The following is a 20,041-nucleotide window of genomic DNA, read 5'->3' on the forward strand; positions in this document are numbered from 1 at the left end:
TGAGTAAGTATTTACTCAACCCTGTAGACCACAAGCTGCTGGGAGAGCATCAGCTCGGCCTCCACTTCTGTGCAGCATTATAAGGGCCACCAAGCACAGCGAGAGGAGGGAGCCTTGGCATCCCCTTCAGTGTGTGCTTCTCTTTGGTGCTATCCCCTTTTAGTAATAACTTCTCCCCTACACTGGGGTAATGTGAGGGGTGCCAGGGTCTCCATACTTCTGTCTTCAGCTGTGTGGACTTGGGAGTTGCTGCTATTGCTGCTTTGTGCTTTGAGGATGCTGTGTTGTACTGTTGGCATGGCCCCACCAGCAGTCAAGTACTCACCCTGGTTTCTCTCAGTTCTCTGAAATTTCTAAATGAGGGCCCACAGAAAAGGCTGCTACTGTTTTGTCATACTGTGCTGATCATATTTTTAGTCTTTTTTTGCTAGAGGATAATTCTGCCGTAGGCCTTGTTTACTTACCAATGGGCTATGAGTACCTCTTTTTAATTGCCATTCTTAGGTAATAAACTGGACAGATAAATCAAAAGGAAACCGTGGGATGGAGATGAGAGTGGCTCATGCAGCAGTGCTGGCCAGTACCAATGAGAAATTAAGTTAATTTTTCCTGAGCCCTCCTCACCATCACCCACTGGTATATTCATGCCTGATAAAGTCCTATGATGTAGTAAGTAAATATTATCTGAATACATAGCCTGTTTTGCTCTGATCCAGTGATGAATATTATTACTGTTTATCTGTATTCATGTAGTAGCATCATGAATCAGGACCCTGCTATGCTGGATGCTCCCCACAAGCAGAGACCAAAAAATATGTTCTCTGCCCCAGAGAGCTTACATTCTCAAGATGAGATGGACAATAGTAGAAGCATAAAGACAAAGAAATAGACAGAAAAAAATATAATAATGATAGTCTGTTAAGCAACAGATATGTAGAATTTATGAGAAATTAAACACTTTTTTTTCCACAGATAATATAAAATAAACTACCTTTTGTTTACATAGGACTCAAATGAAAACAAAGCAAGTGCTTTGTGCTCCCTCTTCTGGCTCTGTTGTGTGCAATATGGTAATAATGCATGTTCCCTGGAGAGACCTGCTAGTGTTATTAGTGTGGCCAAAACACCGAACATGAGATTAAAGGAAAGAAAATGTAGTTCACCTTGAAAGCATGCAAAAGTAGTCGAATTCAGGCTGTCCAAATAGGCTAAAAATAGAATATAATGTTAAATCCATATATATCAACTTTTGTATATCTACTTAACTTTTTGTTTGACTGTTTTGTTTACAAATTTGTAAATAAAACTGGAGCTTTGACTTAACAGGTAAAAATATTTAGTGCAAGTGAAATTTATTGTTGAAATGAAACATGCATAAGTGCACTGTGTACTGGAGTGCATTTTTTTCTTAAGGCAGCTAGAATTCTGATGGGCATGTAATAAAGCAGAGAATGGTGGGCCTAGTCTTTGTTTCTATCTCATTGTAAAATGAGCAAAATAAAAGTGAACTCACTGTGAAGTTGGGGTAGGCAAGTGAAAGTCAGAAGAGCCATGCACTTGTTAAAGAAAAGACAAGAGGTAAAATCAAGACGCCACTGAAGTCAGAAGTTTTGCCTTTGGCTTTGAATGGACAGAAAACCTTTCCCAAATGTGTAGGTATTTGCCACGGCAGCTTGTGAGAACAAAGTACTAGAGATGTTAGTACACTAAGGAAGATTCTCATTGCTGGATTATCTCTGTAAACTAATATAGTTTGTTGGGTTAGCATGTGGTTCTCCTGTCTCAAACTCTCTCAACCATACAGTACTTGTAGAGAAATACAGGAATGTGAGCTGGTGCTGAGTTCCTTTATGTAATTCAGTAAAGTGACTAAAAATAGTAAGTTTTTTATGTTCTCATTTGACTCCGTAGGGTGTTGTTGCTGATACTTCTCCACAGACAGTAGCATCATCATCACAGGAAGCCAGTGGTCAACAGCAACAGATGACAGTGGAAACATCCAGTGAACATGCACCTGCATATTCTTACCAACAGTCTAAGTAAGTAGGCATATACTTTGTAGACTGAGGGTTTTGTCTCCTCTGTATAGTGGCCCAAATTCTCCTTCCCATTTCAGCAATACAAATTCAGCATAGCTTCATTAAGTTCAGATGAGTATTGTGTATATAGTAATGTAATTAGTAGGGGGTTTTGCCTGATGGTCTCACCTAAGCAAATTGTATTATTTTTTTTGAGTTGAAAATTGAGTTGAAATTGAGTTCCATGCTCTCTAGCAGGCTTCTGCTTATTCTGGACTTAGAAGGATCTCAACAACTGCATTAACAGTCACCATACCAGGCTAAACCACCATCTAGCATCAGAGGTTATAAACAAGACTTAAATTTTGCAGTGGCAAAAATCAGCATGGTACAAACATAAAATTTCATTTCTGAAACTCCAGCTAGTTACACAGTGTAAATTGCCCCAAATGGGTATTTGTGAGCATGCTAAACTGGTGCCATGCAGATACCAAGTGGGCAGAAGCTAGAAACAGAATGGAAAAGACTGTGATGAGGAAAAGACTATGTTGTCTTTCTCTCATCCTCTGCTCACTTTATTTGCTTCCCATGGAATACCTTGCAAAATTTGAGATCTATGCAATGATAGCTCGACCTAGAATCCCATCATTTTCTGAATTTCTCTTACACTCCTTCCCTTTGAGATAACAGAATCAGTCCTCTTGAAGACAAGTCAGGGACTTAGTCACAGGTACTGATCCACAGACAGGTTCTAGGAATTTGGACCAATTCTAAGAATTTTGCCGTACCCCAAACACAGTCATTTATTAATACATGTACATTGAAAATCAGCATCACTGTAAAAACAATTATGCAGTTTTTATCTTGTGGAAGGAAGTAGACAAATCATCAGATAAGAAAAATGTTTGGTATATCAGCTAATGCATCGTGACATAGTACTTATGGTGCAAGAGGCATAATATATGAGCTGGTATAGAAAAGATAGGAATTATACCAATCTGTCAGTTGCTTTACTTCATTTGCAACCTCAGAAAGTGGAAGATGCTTTTTTTGTCTAACACATGAACAAACAATGGCGTCAGATCACACAATGGCCCTTTTTGACTGCCGTATTTTGTAATACCTGGCTTTTTCATATGTCACTCCCATATTTGTTCAGATGTAAATACAAAGCAGTTGATCACATGCATTTTGTTGATTCGTCCAGTACTTAATTTTGGAGACACAATCTATGCATGTGTACCCCTCCTAGCCATCAACCTCTCTAGTACCTGTAATGGCAAAGTACTTAAAGAATATAGTTGGCCAAGAGAGAAATACACGTGACAATGCCATCCTGTTCACTGGCTTCGATGACTGTGTTCTGAAGGTACTTGGATTTGATCATTCCCATGTTCCAGTTCGCTTTTAATTAAGTCTCCAAGCAAAAGAACTTAAGTTTAGATATGTTCATAAGGTAGCTGTAAGCAGCTGCTTCTGGGATTTTTCCCACAGAGAAGGAAACTACACTATGATTCTTTATTGAAGTGAGTTCTGTGTTCTTTCTCATGTGGTGAATTCCCACCTTCTCTGAGAATGAGATCCTTCATCTTTCCTGCCTTGTTGCAGTGATGGCTATGGTTTTAATGGCACTGGCATTTATATTCAGAGGAAATTCTTTCCTTTTAAATCACACAGAGAGATCCACCACATATTTTTTACTATGATTTTTTTTTTTTTTCATGAAAAGTGCCCTCTATTTGTGTCTGCTAGTTGTGGGCATAAATCTAAAGTGTGGGAAGCTGTAGAGAGAAACAAATATGTATGCAATCTCTGTCTTAAAACAATTCCTACCAGAATATTTCAGTAACCTTTAACATAATATTAAGTGAAGTTAGCTAGCAATTAAGATATAGTGTTTTTAATCCACTCTTCGAAGGGCACATTTATTAATAAGAAGTACCATGCCCAATATACATCTGTTTTCAAAGCAATAGAGAGGAAGTAATTAACATGACTGCATAAAGATTTTGTCAAATATAGGTAAAGGAAAAGGCAGACACTAAAAAATAGTTGCATAGGAACTGATCAGGAGAAAAGTTCTAACAGTGTATTTCATTATTTTTAATTTCTTTACAACAATCATGAAACTGCAGGCAATGAAGGAGGGGAAAGGTACTCAGGGTGTTACAATGATCTTGTTCTCTCTTTGTGAAAAAATAAACCATAAGATTTAAAAATTAAGTTCCTCTTTGTTTTCATCAGCATACACATTCTTTCATTTAATATGCTGGCTGCTCTATTTGAGCATCCCACACAGGGATGTTCAGAAATGATGACTTCATGTCAAAAACCTGACTTCTAGAAGTGGAGCAATATAGGAGAAGCTGCCTTCTGTTTCTGAGCAGACAGCTCAACTCTATGAGGAAATCACCTTAATTATTTTAGACCTGCAATGCCTCTTTTCTTCTCCTCATAAATCTTTAATTTTCCACATAAGAGTGTGAAATCTATGAAGTGGTTTTAAATGGCAATCCTTCCCCCTGGAAATTGTACTCTCTTACCCCTAAACAAAATTCTGCCTATTGAACAAAGTACTCTGATTTTAAGTGTGGGAAGAGTTCTGTTTTTCTGAAGCCTTTTCTGGGCAACCTCAATGCCAGGTTATTAGAGAATGTGTGCTGTGGCCCTTTAATGCCCACTCTACTCAGAGAGGCAGTAAAATCTTAGGCACTGAGCAGTCCAAATTGAGTACTCCTACTGGAAGTTATGCATAGAGAACTGCTTTAGAAATCCTAAGTAAATAGTTCATTCTTATTTTCCACATACATCTGTTGTTACATTCAAAATATTAATTTCAAGGCTTTGTGCAATGGAAAAAAATTATTTGGCAAATTTAATATTTAAAATCAAAGTTCATTTTATGTTTACCATACTGGAGAAATAGTTATGTGGCAAATATTAACTCATAATAATAAAATTAATTTAAAACTAAGCAAGGCAAATGCTTTAATGCTTAGAAAGGAAAGGTGCTAGCTTCTCTTGAGTTGAACTTAAGTTGTAAAAGGATTTTTTCCATGCAAGGTTTGAGGACTGTAGGAGAAGCAATAACTCTTACTGATAGTTTACTGATATATTTACTAGTGTTTGTAAGTAGGATCTACATCTCCCCCCAGGATCTCGTATCATCTTGCCAAGATAAGTTTTATTAGACGTATCTTAAAATTTTGTGAAACCTCAAAAACACAGAGTGAGTGTTATCTTCTTAAGAAAAAAATAAAATGGTAGTTTAGCTTGTTCTCCGTGCTAATTTTAGCAAGACTTCAAACTATATGTTGAAAAAAAAAAAAAAAAAAGATATTTTTCTAATATTATCTCAAAAGTTTCTAAGTTAGAAATAGTTGGCTCATTAAGCAGACTGTTCCACAGTGTAACTGTTCTTGCCATCAGAAAATGTGTTCTTATTAGTAAATTGGATGTATCCTTTTATTGTAATTTTATCCCTTGTTTTATCATTAGTATCCAAAATAAATAGTGCCAGTTAATACTATGAAAATATTCTCTCATTGTATTACTCTTGAAATATTTACACAGTGCTAAGCCATGTATTCATCTGATTTCATTGTAGTTGGACTGCCCATTAAGCATTGCATTAACAAAAGTAAAGTCATCTGCTTAGGATGTGTTAACGTCCCCAAAGCAGGAGTTCCCTATTTCTGCCTGACTATTTTCAGCTTGGTGGTGGTATCATATTTAAACAGCTGCAAAGTTAGTTTAGCTTGGATAACTTTTAAAGGGAATTGGGTAGAAAAAAAGGAGAGGAGCCTATTTCAAAGTTGTTTTGACTTAATGACCACTTTAATTCAATTGTTTTTACAGACAATAAACAGGACTGAAGAATGTCGGTCTGAAATCTTTGCCTTGAATGGAGAAACTTCACTGAACAAGAAGTTGGCTTCCAGTTTGCACAGGCGTCAAATGAATGCTTTTTTTTTCTACCTTTCCCAACGAAAACAAAACAGTGTTTTTATGTGCTGTGCAAATGGTTCCGTCATGTAGTCTGACAATTTTATTTTTGCTATTTTTTTTTCTTAACTAAAGAAAAAACCCAGAGGAGAAATGCTGGGTTGACATTTCATCTGGACGAACATTCGAATTCAGAATTTACCTGGAGGTGTAGCTAGATTTTCTTTTTTAACAGAAAAAACTGATGATGTCAAGAGGGAGCAAGTTGAGATGAAAACCAATTGTCTTCCTCAAAAATTAAGCTACTCTTTTTCTCTCATTTTATTTTTCTTCTTGTTTTAAATTTAGAGTGTTTTTTTTTTTGTTCTTTTTTTGTTGTTTTCTTTTTTTGTTGTTGTTCAATTGTTTGTTTTAAAGAAATGTTTAGGTAAGGTTTATCTTGAATCTTAATTGCCTTAATTTTAAGGACGTCAAAGGCTCTCAAGGCAAGCTGTCAACGTCTTGTTAGAAAACCCGAGAATGAATTGAAACTGCTCACACCGGTGCTGGTGCAGAAGTTTAATAGACTGAGTTTTTGGGGTGAACAAAAATAAACTGTACAGTTTAAAAGAAAATGATTTTCTTCTTTTGAAGAAAAGTTGATGATAAAGGAACTGTGGCAACTGAAAGGATTGGAAAAATGCTGGGACTTTTATGAACTTTGTCTTAAGTGTTGACAGAAAAAAATTCTAGAAGGCTAAAGCATTTTACAGTAAAGTTATTGAATTGAGAAAAAAACTTGCTGCATTGTAGAGAATGCAGGGTTTTTTTCTTGCAGAATGCAGATTTTTTTATTTACAAAGCGTGATCGCTAGCAAAAGCATTAGTGCTTTTTATCTGCAGTCTTTTTTATGAGCTTTAAGAAGTTTTTAGTCTGCTTTGCTTGTCACATTGCAAAAACCTAGCTTAAGAGCATTAAAAAAACTTAAGTAGATAGGAGCTTATGGTCAAAAAAGTGCAAAAAAAGCAATAGATAGAAGAAATTGTTGACAATTTCTGTAGTCTTTCCTAGTTGTGAACAAATGCAGCCTATGGATGGCCTATTTTATACCAAAGATGAAGTGACACCCTAACGCAGTCCAGAAGATAGAGGTTTTTTTCTTTTTTTATCTTTATTTGACCTACATGGCCGGACCAGTTCTTACTTTCTTGTTTGTTTAAACTATCTTCCACTGGTGTTTTACATACTGCATATGTTTATAGTGGAAATTTCAGAATAGTTGGTATGAGAAGCTTATTGATGGTGTGCTTTGGAGAACATCACAAAGCAGGGGAGCGGGTCACCAACTAATCTGTCCAGGTGGGCTTAATTTTGATGAGTTTTTCTGTTGAATTGCCTGATCCTTGGTATTTCTTCTGAAACAACAGTCTTCCTTCTCAATTCCAACATACCACAGACTCATTTCTTCACCTCAGTCTTTGTCATCGTCCAGCATGCATAGCCACCTTAATTCTGCGTTTTTTGGTGATGCATTCGAATCGCCAGTTAGATGCGACAGAAAGCAAACTCGATCTTTGTTCTCATTTTAGCTCTCCCATACAAGCAGAAATGTTGAAAATGACTTACGCTAGCATTGTCATGCAGGCAGGAAGTTAAAAATTATTCTTCTCTGCTATGATTTCCGTTGTCTTAATATGTTGGCTGACAATCACTAATTAGTATGATTAGGCAGAAAAGACACCAACTAAATTGAATCCACTGAAACCTGTTTCAGGAATGACAGTTATTTTCCACAGAGAAATCTTGATTACGGCCCTTGATTTTTCCAAGCAACCAAAAAAGGTGAAAAGCAAGTCAAAAGATGATTTTTTTTTTTCCTTAAGGAGGCAGAAGAGAAGCAGCATTTAAATATATACATACATAAACATATTTCTATATGTAAATTTAAACCAAACATTTTTAAACTTTCCTCCATTCAGAAGAGAGGGGAAGCTTCGTCACATTTATTGTGGTGCAATAGAGACAGGGTATCCATTAAAAATAATTAAATTCAAACATTTATATTGGATCAATCTGATTCAGCCACCCAAATCTAAAAAGAGATCTCTGTTTCCCTAACCCGACTTTTAGGGGGAAAAAGTACACAATTATTTTTTTAAATTGATAAAACAAGATCATATATTTTAATGTAGAGTGGGGTGGGAGGGGGTTTCCCAAGTAAATGGCTGCTAGATATGCAACATATAAAAGAGAGGAATGGGAGTTCACGTGGTTCTTCACCATAGGAAGAGGGCCTGATTTTCAGAAGTGATAAAACTTCTGCTTTCTCCAGAGTAGTTGTTGATACTTGACACTTCTGAAAACCAGATGATGCCAAAGTAAAAGAACAACAATATTGACATTATTAATTCAGGAAAATAAATAAATAAATAAATCACATCTCTTTCTGTTCCACATACTGTCTCATTACATGTTGCTTTTTGAGAGTGGCACTTGAATTTTGTCCTTGGATAAAGGTTCCCTCTTTCTTTGGAGGGCATAGGGGGGAAAAATCAATCTAGCCTTATTTTCTTCCTTTCTACACGTACTCTCTTTCTGTCTCTCTCTGAATTCTTTGTACAAATAGTGATAACCCCGGGCACAATTCAGTTAAATATGAAATAAACATATTTGTTTCTGTGTTAGTTCTAATGTGACATACAAAAAGTCTCATTTACTATCAACAATGAGGCTACAAGGTAGCTACCATGTGGCTGATGAATATGCTGAGGTACCTTCTTGTTTCTATTCAGAACTCTGCTGCTTTATTTATACATTCAGAAACATTTTTGTTATTTTTTTCAGCAAACAAATTTAAGCAATCTCAGTGTTTTTTATTAACTCAGACAGGCAGCACGGTATCACGATGCCTGTCACTTTAAAGTGTTTCAAGTGCATTCTGTGTTAGAACTGTTCCTTTTCTTTTTTTTTTTTTTCCATGCTGCAATGTTTAATAGTGTTTGAAATCAAAAGAAACAAAGAAATAGGAAGAAGAAGAGGAAAGAAAATGGATCCCCTAAATACAATTGATCATCTTACTGTTCCCAAAAATCAGTGAAATGGTACTTGAAAGTCTATGTTCTATAAGCAGTGTGAGCTTTGAGTATAAATAGACATAGACCGTAAGGTAAGAAAAAAAAATGGAACATATAAAATGCTCAGAAAGTGGTAAATTGTTTGTAAAAATTTTAAGATGAGATAAAAGATAATGAAAAGCAACACACTTGCTGCATGGTTGTCATCACAGCACAGGAATACTTGGTGGCTTCTGAACTCTAAAACTGTTTTTCTTTATGTTCTGGCTAATGAGACTTATTAGAAGGTTTATTATAATTATCTTTTTCGATTTTTTTTTTTTTGAAGATCAGAATTCATAAAGTCAGTATCTATGTCTTACCAATTAGCTTTAAATATCATGAGGGTTCCTGAAAGATTGCAGAAACAACTCTAGAAGTCTAAGGCAATGGTGCCTGGCCCAGCGGTCTAGAAGCAACATCAGATCCATAAGCTGAACTGCGTATGTACTTTCCATCACACCTGAATTCTTGTAAATAGTCAAATCTGGATGTTCAGGTTTGGTATTTTTGTTTTTACTTTAAAAGATAAATACGGGATGGGTGTCAGAAAAATATGAATTATGGCTAGAAAATTCTGAATACCTGGGCTCGTCACTTAACACTGAGAAAAAATTGATACAGTGGAACTGAAGAGAGTATTATATTTGCAGGTGCTGACCAGAGTGTAGATCAGGGCACTGAAAAGTCTCACTTTTTCCAGTGAGATTGTTGAGGGACTCTTCTTCCTATCTGGCTCTACTGCTGGTTTTGTAAGCACTTTTCACCTGTGACAGTCAGGCCTCAAATTGTGAATGTCCTCCTATTGCCTTCCAGTGAAACAGACTCTTGAAATGTCCTTAGCTTGTGCTTACTTGTATAGTTCTGTTTACCAAGAGACTGCCTTGGTTGTGTTGGTCAAGAAATCCACTGTAATGCAGAATGAGGCATATCTGAGAGCAATTGCATCACATTGTATTGTCTTCTGCTATGGATGCATGCCCAACTGTAGAAGATAAAGGCTGGTTATTAGGGAAGTTGAGGGCTTAAACTTTCAATGGGCAATGGGCTGAAGCATTCAAATGGATTTTTACACAAGTAAAAATCAAATGAAGGGTATTATTTATGTATGTATGTGTACCAAAACTCAGCAAATTTGAGGAAGCCTGCATTGTAATAAAGTTTATTTTTAATATGTCATAGTATTTGGATCTATATTATGTTGTTTATGGTACTGAAGGGTGAGACTGATAATAAGTGTTTAAGAAATTGCCATGCTTCATGATTTTAAGCTTGATGGTGCTCCTCATGCCACTTCATTTTAATGCTGAGGTTGACATGAGAAAAACTGTTTTAGGCAGACTAGCTGAACTCCACCTACAGTAAGAGTCATGCTAAAGAGTGATAATGTGCTTAAAGTAATAAAGCAATCTATTTTTAGTGGTGAGACCAAATGTGGTAGTTGAAGATAGTAACGTTTGATACACACATGGTCAACATTTCCTTTCAAAACTTTATTTAACATGAAATTGGTCCTTATACAAAGAAGTGCCCTAGGGTAAGGGATTTTACAGGTCTTTCTAGGTTAGCCCATGTGAACTGAGAAAACAGTCACGGTGTGATGGAAATGCAAAACAGAAAACAACAAAGAAACTGACGTTTTGTGTATTAGTCTTTTCAGTTGAATGGCAATTGGCTCTAATAATGATGATTCCTTTCATTTCTGATACGCATACACACAGTCATGCCCGCCCACTTTCCCAGAGGAGGGCTGAGTGACCGGCAGACTCCTGTCCCTCACTGGAGCAGATTTCTAGAATCTCAGCAAGCAGCAAAGATGCAGTGTAAGGAAAGTTAGCCCTCAAAAAGAGCACCGTTTTTTTTCTATATTGCTCCTGTCACCTAAATAGGCTAGAGCTCTGTATGTACCCCAGAGATTTATTCACCTTTGTGCCTCAAAGCAGGCAGAAGAGACCCTTTTTTCTCCGCTTTATTAACATGTTCTTTGTTAAAATTAACAGAAAACTATGAGAGAAAAGTTGTTTAAAAAGCAAAAGTGTTGCTTTAGCTTTTCATGATGAGAAAAATGTTTGTCTTTATTTCAGTTGTTCAGGATTTCACTCCCCAACAGTGACAGTTGCATTCTTTCGAGTCAATAAAAATGTGTAATGAAGAGAAAAATATCAGCCTTTGACAGGTTCACAAATACACGTCCCCTTGCAGGGCCAAACCCTGCAAGGTCTAAGCACCTTCCAAGATCTGGATCTGCTGTCCTTAAGAGAGTATCTGCCCAACTTTAATTTCTGCCTATAAGTGTCTTTCTCTTGGATAAAAATTTTATGAATCTGGTGGAATTTACAGTCAGTTATATTTTTAAAGGCCCAAAAATACAGCCTAGAGAAGAGAACATGATGTTTATGTAACTGAAGTATTATTAAATATTCTGTATTCCAGAGTGGAGGAAAATTCTACTATCTTTTGGAGGCAAAACAACTCTATGTAAAAACCAGGAAGCATACAGAATTCATATAGGAACATTTATTTGTTTTCCTTTTTAAAGGAGAATGAACAGATTCTGTCTGTAAGAAAAATCAAAGCAGCTTTGAAAGCAGATGAACTTCCTATCAAGAAAACGTGCATCACAAAAGTGGGACAGAGGTTCTTTAAAGCCCTCACAGACCTCATTGTAGCCAAAATGTAGAATACAGAACCTCTGTGATACATTAAATTATGAATCTTATTTATATGGGCATCTGTGTGCTGATGTCTCAGAATGTCTTTGAAAGATCTGTACTGCTATGATTTTTATTTTTTTTGATGTTTTCCATTTGTACCACAATCCTAATAGCTGCCATTTTCCCACTCCTGGGGCTTTCTGTAGATCAGTGGATGTTAGGTTTAAACTTCTGTTTTCTTTGATGAAGCTTTCAATAAAAAAATAAAGAAAGAAAAGAGCTGGGTGACTCTGTGTTCTTGTGGAACTGTGGTGCAGAGGCTTCCCGAGCCTGCAGCGTTTGCGCCGAGCGCAGAGGGAGCAGAAAGGCTTTGCAGCAAAGTCTGCCTCCTCCGTGCCTTCACCGAGCAGAAGTAAAGCATCGGAGATACAGGACAGCTCTGCTGCCCTGTCACCAGCACAACCTCCTGCGTGTTAGAAGGTGAAATACAGAAGAAAGTTTCTCTCACACCGAGTGTTTAGCGCTAAAGGGTACCTGCTGTCCGGGCTCTCGGCTGTGCTCACCTGCCTCTGTTTCTGAGGCTTACTTTAAAGAGTGACTTCAGGGCAAAAGTGACCACGTGGAAGACAGAAAATCTTTATTTACAGAATAACTACAGTCTAGGCTGTGGTAGTGCATGCCATACTTCATCTTGAAAGGGAGCTGGAAATAAATCGCCTCCTCGGCCACATCTCACAGGGAACTTGAGTGAGCGGCTCTTGCATTGCCATGTGCGCGCCTTCCCACAAGGGCCTTTCTGTGCTGAAGGTGAGGGCAGGCAGGTTTCCAGTAACTCTGCTTCCTCGCCAAGGAGCTTTATTCACATGTTGGGAGCCACAGTGTGTTCCTCTTCTCCCAGCCTAGCAGGAGCCTGGCTGTCTCTCTCCTTCATGGCTTGTGGGATTGTCTACACACTTCCCCTTCCATTCATTCTGCCCAACGAAGCATCCACAGGTGAGCTTCTTGTTCCCTTCAGTCTCTGTGTCTCTGCTCCTTGTCCCATTGTTGCTAGTCTTGTCTTCAGGAGGACTACTCCGTGCAAAAGTCTCCATTTATATAGCAGAGCACAAGTCACCGTGATAACTAATGGCTGCCAGGAGTGGTCCTGAGGCTGCCCTCAGTGTGGGATGATTTTTCCAGGCAAATAGTAAGCCTGCCTGGTGGGTGACATGCTGCCCAGCATATCCAGACAGGCAGGCTGCAGCAACCCTCTGCTGCATGCAGGGCAGTCATGGTGAGGGGAAGCAGGCAGGAGATGCACAGCTTTCTGCTTAAGCCCTTCCAGAGCCTGCTGGTTCACAGAAACACAGATGTGGTCAGCAAGGCTTGTTTACTGATGTTTCTGCAAAAATTCCACTTCTGGTCTGAGAAAGATGCTGATAACAAGATGTTCCTTCCTTTAAAAAAAAATGCAGTTACACATCTCTGCTAAAGGCATGCTCACCTTTATCAGCTTGCTTTTCACTGAGACATCACCGAACTTACTTGGAGGGACATAAATGATAAGTAAATAATCTACTAGATATGTGCACCACTTTAAATGGAGGGATTGACAGTCGATCTATTTAAAATGAGGTATCTATTTTTTAAAGCAGATCAGGCTTGGGCTTATAGTGTGAGGTCCTAGCTGAGGACCTAAGTTCTGCTGCACTGAAATACTGCTGAAAAAAAAATGGAAATGTCCAAGAAAAAGATAGAAAGCATGATTTACACCTATTATTTGACTTATCCCAGCATTTTTTACCAGATAATATATTCTCTATCTTGCATGGCATTCAGCTACTGATACACCATCAAATGAAAACTGTGAAAGCCCCTTGAACATCATTCCTGTGGGATCTAATCCCACATTTTTCACTCAGGCATCATTTCTTCCTTTTTAACAATTGTGCTGCACCACCCAGAAACCTACTGGGTGTTCTTTTCCTCAAGTAGAGCAGTTTCTATCCAGTGCCACTCTCAAATGAAACACATAGCGTAACCCAGTCTCCCCTAAACTTCCCACCCATGATCTGCTTATTTTCTAGTTAATCTTGTTGACATGAGGAAGAGTTGCTTGGCCACCATTAACTCCATTTTTAGTGCAGAAGAGGAGGCAGAAGCAGAACAGACAGAGCTCATCATTTAATACCAAGGCACAGCAATCATTAGCTGGAAAAAGGCAAGAACAAAGTTGTTCATTTGAGGAACATAAAACAATGAAGAAATCACAGTCCTTTTAAACTTCCCTCTCTCTTTCTCTGGCTTGACAGACATGCACATCCACCCAACAGAATTAAAATCGCATATACCCATTCTCAGGTGCAGATGTGGCCATTGGTATAGCTACACACCTGCATGTCATCCTGTTCACAGCCCCTCACTCACCTGAGCCTTAGCAGTGAAAAGAACTGCTAAGAAAAGCCATCAGGAGAAGTGGAGGTCTGGTCCAGTGCTGCCTTTCTCAGTTTGTGCTGCAAGGTCCAGCTGTGAGCGGTTGTCTTGCTAACAAGCATCTTGGCCGTCTGGCTTGCTTGCTGTAGAGGTGAGTGTCCAAAAGGCCTAGAAAGTTACCACTCCTTAAAAAAAATTTGTTTCATTTTTGTAGCATCTCTTCCCTGTTTCTCAGTCATGTCTCTTAGGTATTATGTCCTATGTATGCCTCCAAATGAGCAAATAAATATTTGTTAAAGTAACACACAGAGGCCCCAGTCTCCACTGGGCACTGTGCTAACAGAGAAAAAAGACACACTCTGCAAAGCTTATGAGGTGAAGGAAAAATGATCCTCTTAATCCATTAAGTGATTTATATTTCTGTTGGACCCTCAGACACAGCTGAATGCAGCAGGCTTCAGCATTACTGGTTACTTTTCACAGCAATAGTTGGCTGTAGCACAGAGTTCATGGACTGCTTTCCAAAATCCATTTCCCTTTTCACATATTGATTCTACTACGAGGGCTTTGGGATGTAAACAGCTGTTTGCAAATGACAGTTGTTGGAGAATATCCAATTCCTTTTTCTTCCCAGAAAAGAAAAGGAAAAAAAAATAAAAGTTCAGAAGGAACTTGTGGGTAACATATCCTGCTGTTGAGAAAGAGTTACCCAGTCATTCCAGCTGGTGGAATTGCTGCCACCAAAATCATCTTGAGGTGCATGATGCAGGCTTGCATGCTGTGGTAGAGCTTGGATGAGAAATTTCTTCAGAATAAAAGAAAAGAATAAAAGGTGGAGGCCATAATGACCTTTAAATAGTGCTAAAGCCCAGAACTTTCTCTGAATATTGATGAAAGTTATCTATAGTGACATTAGCTGCTCGTGATAGAGTTGTTTCTACTATGTATGACAACTGAATTTCCCTTGTAGAAGAGGGCATCACCTAAACATAAACTGAACAGCAGTCTTTAAGGACTTCTTCAGCGAGCTAGCCATAAAACTGTCCCTTCTTATGTCTTACTTGTGCATTGTTGGAGTTGGAGATGTTTTCTGCAACTCACATTTTCTCCTTGCTTTCCATTTGTACTTGACTCTCCTGGTGCTCACTGCAAACTGGTGACAGCGTCTGCACTCCTAATGAGGAACCTGCCCTCTGCAAGGACCATGAGATGCCACTGGACAAGAAAGAATTCTTCCCACATCAAGGATTTCCCTGGGTTTCAGCATTAATCCTTCAAATTTGCCACTTTTAGCTGCATGAAACGTGCTTATTACTGTAATATGCTGCAGCTCTTGTAGCCAGCCCCTCTTGACAGAAAATACAAGAGAACAAGACTTCCTCGTACCCTCTCTACCAAAAAATCCTAAAAGGTGTCAGAAACTTCCTACGGCTGTGATGACCCAGGATAATGGAACTGCAAACCAAAACCTCTGCTCTGCAGCTAAATTCTGGTTTATTTTATTGTAACTTCCTCCTCCTCCCAATCCACTTCCAGCTCATTTATCTGTCCCACCCGCACGTAGCATCCTGTCTGGCATGTAGAGAGTGAGCTTTTTGAGGTGATTTCCATCATTTGCTTATACAGTACCTAGGAGACACTTTCAAAAGTACTCAAGGCATGAATGCCAAGCTATAACCACACTGGATTCTCTGCTGGGATGGTTATTTCTTCCCAAAACACATTATTTTTTATTAGGCTTGGAAAGAATTATCATAAAGAAATAGGGATTTCAGCATCAAAGCACACTGTGGTAGTGGAGACTGTTTACCTGAGAGAAGCTGTTTGTTGGCTGGGCAGGAGTATTAAAGGCTGTTGCTAAATGGACAAAAAGGAGTATAAAATAGGCAAACTTCCTAAAAAAGAAGAGGCAGGAAATGATCTTTCCTAACTTTCCAAGCTAGTGAGGGTCTGCCCCATTTTGCTTCACCTTGGAGGCAGCTACAGTTTAGGAAGGCTGAGATAGGCTGAGCGTGAGCTGTCCAGGTGAGTGAATTAGCAAATAATTTTGATTAATTCTACACTCAGATAAAATGGAAAGGACTGAAGCAGGATGGATGGCTGAGGTGCACGCAGACAGTGAGGGAAGGAGGAAACTTGAATGTCAGATAGCAGGGCATCAACACACAGCCCAGAAAATTGTTTCTTTCCCAGTGTGGCACAGAAAAGCATTCACTTTATCAGTAAGAAGGCTCAGAAACATGGGATGATAAATTTTATAGCAGGATTACTTTTCCTGGTAGTGATATCTACAATGATCCAATATAAATTATTTACAAAATAAAGCCCCAGTCCCTTTCCTCCTTCAGCAGCTCTGCCTGCCTCCCCTAAGCACAGGCAGCAAGACATTTAATCAGCACAGTTTTACCTGGCTGTGGTTATCAGTAGCAATGCAGTGAGAAAGAATGCTGTGGCTAAAAGTGTTTCAGGCTTTTTTTCTCTTTACTTTCTTGGTATCATTCATATTTTAGGTTGTTGGTTTTCTTTTTCCAAGAAAGACTACGTAGGGGTAACTTGTTTAAGGTAATAAAAACATATATATATATGTATAAAGAATAAATAAACTAAATTATTAAAGAGGGCAAGGTAGAATTACACCCTAAAAATAAATAAATAAATTATGCACCCTTAAAGAGATCCTCACTTTTTGTGGTATGCTTGTTTGCAGACTAGGGTAATGCCCAGCAGCAAGAAAGATTGCTGCTTTTGGTATTCTACAAAGGTCTTCCTGATTTTGCTCATTTATAAAAGTCCTGTCAAAAAATTCCTTGTGCTGTGGATATCAGTGCATACACATCTGTATACACACACCCATCCTTAATTTCTCTAAACCATATGCCAGGCCTTCAACCATTTTCATCATGAGAAGTGTGCTTTCTGCCATATCCATTGCAGCACTGTAAAAAGTCCTTCAGAAATCTTTCCTCTGGGCCCTGGCGAAGTGGCACAGCCTCTGCGGCTGTGTGGTGAGGTGTGGATGTGAGAGGGAAGGTGTAACTGGGGACCGAGCCAAGTCTGAAATGCTGGTCTCAGCTACGGAACCATCTGGGCCTGATCTACCCCAAATTTTAGAAAGCTATTGTGCTGGAAAACAGGATTGCTGCGACAAATGTCATCAGCTCCTCCTAACAATCAGCAAGGTCTCTTCCTTCAGTACTTGAACGAAAAGGCAAACTGAACAGTCTTGCTGTGACACTTTTAGCAATAAAAGCTGCCTGGTAGCGAGACACATGAACAGCACTTTCCTGTACGTTTGATCCACCTCTGTTCCTGCCAGTGCGAATTTGAGCTTTGCTGCCCTGGTTTGTAATGGCTGCAGGTGCCACGCAGCACAACAGACGCAGCAGGGAGATGTGGTCTGTGGGGAATAAAACGTATCTGAATTCAAGTCGCTAGATATGAAAAACGACCTCTGTACAGAGGTAAGAGAAAGACATAAGTATTACTGTAATCCCACCTTCTTCTTTAGTAGGGGAATTTCATGGTAATGGGCAACAAAAAAGCACCTTTGCCTTCACCCTTAGCTTTACTTAAGAAGCCTCTGAACTTTCTTTCCTCACCACAGGCTTCAGTATTCCTTTTGTCTGCACAGGGGCACCCTACAGCAACATCTCCACTTCCCACCAAATGCAGACCTATGTAAAATACTCGGTGTGCCCATAGGTATTGGGCACTGTCCCGGCAAGTGCAGACCTCCAGGAACAGCTGAGGCTGTGTGCAGAGGGCCGGGCTGAAAGAGGCCCGGCTCCACCCGTGGCAGCTGGCTGCTCTAGTAAAACTCCCCGGGGCTCGTGAAATAACTGACATGAAAGTGATGTTTGGCCCGAGAAACGGAACTCATTTTTCAATTGACATTAAAGAGGAAATCATTTTAGTGTTAGCTGATACTGCACAGGCGCATTTTCAGTAATTAAGGCTCAGAAAAAGCAATGGAAAGACCTACGAGGTGTGTTAAGAATGAAGCCAGAAGAAACAAGTGAGAGGTGCCAGCTGAAAGAGTCCCTACACTGGCTGCTACACGTAATGGGAAATCTCGAGGAACTGAAGAGGGAAGGAGTAAACGGCAGCCCAGGAGAATCAAGCATGGAGGAGCCTCATTTGCATCTTTGAGTATGGTGCAAGGACCCAGCAAATACAATTGTAATTTCAGAAGTGTGTTATGTGTGGAAGTACATATAAAAGCTATCCTTATGGCTTTGAGGTGCTGAGGAAGAAATTTTGCTCTATATCTCCTCTGGCCTCAGCCTGAAACACTTCTGATCCTATCCCTTCCTTCCCTGTCAGCTAAGAGGGCGTTCATATGCAGAGATTTATTTTTACTATTTTCTAATTCTGTACTCTTTCATGGTATTAGATTTCAATTCTACATCCAGTTATAACATTTGGAGGTTTTCTAGAGATTTTTTTGCATCTTCCTTCTTCTAAATTATAATTCACAAGGATATTAGAGATACCATCCACTATGCACAAAATCAGATGACATTCCTACATTTTTGCAACAGAAAGCCACAAAAAGTGGTGTCAGCTTGGACCATAGGATATGTATATTTTTAATAAGGAATGCCCAAAACACCTGAAGGTAGAAGGTTTTGTTGTTGTTGTTGTTTTGTTTGTTTGTTTTTCTATGTATCTCTGCCCTTCAGGACCCAAGTGAAATTTCAGTAGATCCCCTCTGCTAGCCCCCAGGCAGAGGTGGAGATCTGAACTAGCAAGACGCATATTATCATATCCCCAGGTGTACATGCTTTGCTGTTTATTGCCTAAATACTTTCCAGATTAACAGAAGCCACCTGCCTCTACTTTCCATGCTCCAAGTTTGTGCCACAATCTTTGAGCAGGGAGTTTATTGTTGAATGAGGATGTGCAGCAACACCCCAGCAAAAAAAGATCGTGCTGTAAGTGCGTGCCACAACACTCCTTTGCTAACCTGCAAAGAAATCACTGAAGCTAAATTCCCTTTCCCTCCTTCCAAATTTCCCATTTACTATCAGCTGGCTTCCTCAGCCAGACTTCACTTCAGGTGGTTTTCATAAACAAACCATCCTCAAATGACTTTTCCAAGGTTTTACGAGGAGATGAACCGGCTACCTTGTTAATTTCCAGTTCTATGTTCTGGTTTCTTACAGCCACTACAAGCTCAGTGCCCCTCCCACCATAGCAAAAAGACAATGCTCCTGAGAACTACAAAGAAGACACAAGCACAGAATCACAGAATTTTCTAGGTTGGAAGAGACCTCAAGGTCATCGAGTCCAACCTCCAACCTAACGCTAACAGCCCTCCACTAAACCATATCCCTAAGCTCTACATCTAAACGTCTTTTGAAGACTTCCAAGGATGGTGACTCCACCACTTCCCTGGGCAGCCTGTTCCAGTGCCTGGAGCATGTTCCTGAAGCATGTTCAAAGTTTTGTAATGTGCTTGTTTATCTGGTAAGATTTGGTTTTATAAATGCTTTCTATTTTGCTGCTGTAACTCTTCATATCAGAAGACACTGCTCTCTTACTTACTCTTGACAGATTCTGTATAAATTTATGGTTCTGCATCAATAATAAGAGTGATTAATCATAACAATACACATCACAGGGTCTCCCAGGCATTCACCACTGAACTTGTTGAACTGTCCTACAAATGAACACCCCACTGTCAGTAATTATTTCTGGGCTGAGACAGAAAACAATGAGCTTGGTTAGAAAAACTGCCGAAAAACAAAATATTCTCCCAGTGGACTTTAATGATGGTGCTGGTGAGCAGGGAGAATCACAGATACAAGAGAGCAATTAAGGGGAAATGCAGTTTTTGGAAAATGGTTTCATTTCTGTAGAAAAAGAAAAATTGTTTTTTCAACAACTCCTAGTCAGTCAAAACTATAGGCAAAGTTT

At 39.1% G+C, this 20,041-nt stretch overlaps 1 protein-coding gene and 3 long non-coding RNA genes across 7 annotated transcripts in view; 2 read left to right on the forward strand and 2 right to left on the reverse strand.

Annotated features, from left to right (window-relative positions):
- The window catches only part of RBMS3 (RNA binding motif single stranded interacting protein 3), a gene marked incomplete at its 3' end in the record, with an annotated part of 439,521 nt that extends 427,534 nt beyond the window's left edge, over positions 1-11,987 (forward strand). For 2 of the 4 annotated variants that reach the window (XM_084510551.1, XM_084510552.1), the window contains exons 13-14: positions 1,912-2,039; positions 5,877-11,987. In XM_084510551.1, the coding sequence (XP_084366677.1) occupies positions 1,912-2,039; positions 5,877-5,883 (135 nt within the window). Of the gene's footprint in view, positions 1-1,911; positions 2,044-5,876 lie in introns of those variants that run through there. The other 2 variants (XM_084510553.1, XM_084510554.1) reach the window with 1 other exon arrangement.
- LOC311432298 overlaps positions 1-20,041 on the reverse strand; it is a 660,648-nt gene that overhangs the window by 286,510 nt on the left and 354,097 nt on the right. The window lies entirely within an intron of this gene.
- On the reverse strand, positions 9,316-14,157 carry LOC311432299. Its single transcript, XR_014689965.1, has 2 exons — positions 14,117-14,157; positions 9,316-13,146 (listed from the first exon to the last, which is right to left on the reverse strand). It is a non-coding gene; the product is annotated as an uncharacterized lncRNA (long non-coding RNA).
- On the forward strand, positions 14,133-16,983 carry LOC311432294. The gene is made up of 2 exons (XR_014689953.1): positions 14,133-14,273; positions 15,286-16,983. It is a non-coding gene; the product is annotated as an uncharacterized lncRNA (long non-coding RNA).

The sequence above is a fragment of the Aythya ferina genome, assembly GCF_964211825.1.
Source record: "Aythya ferina genome assembly, chromosome: 2".
NCBI classification, from domain to species: Eukaryota; Metazoa; Chordata; class Aves; order Anseriformes; family Anatidae; genus Aythya; species Aythya ferina.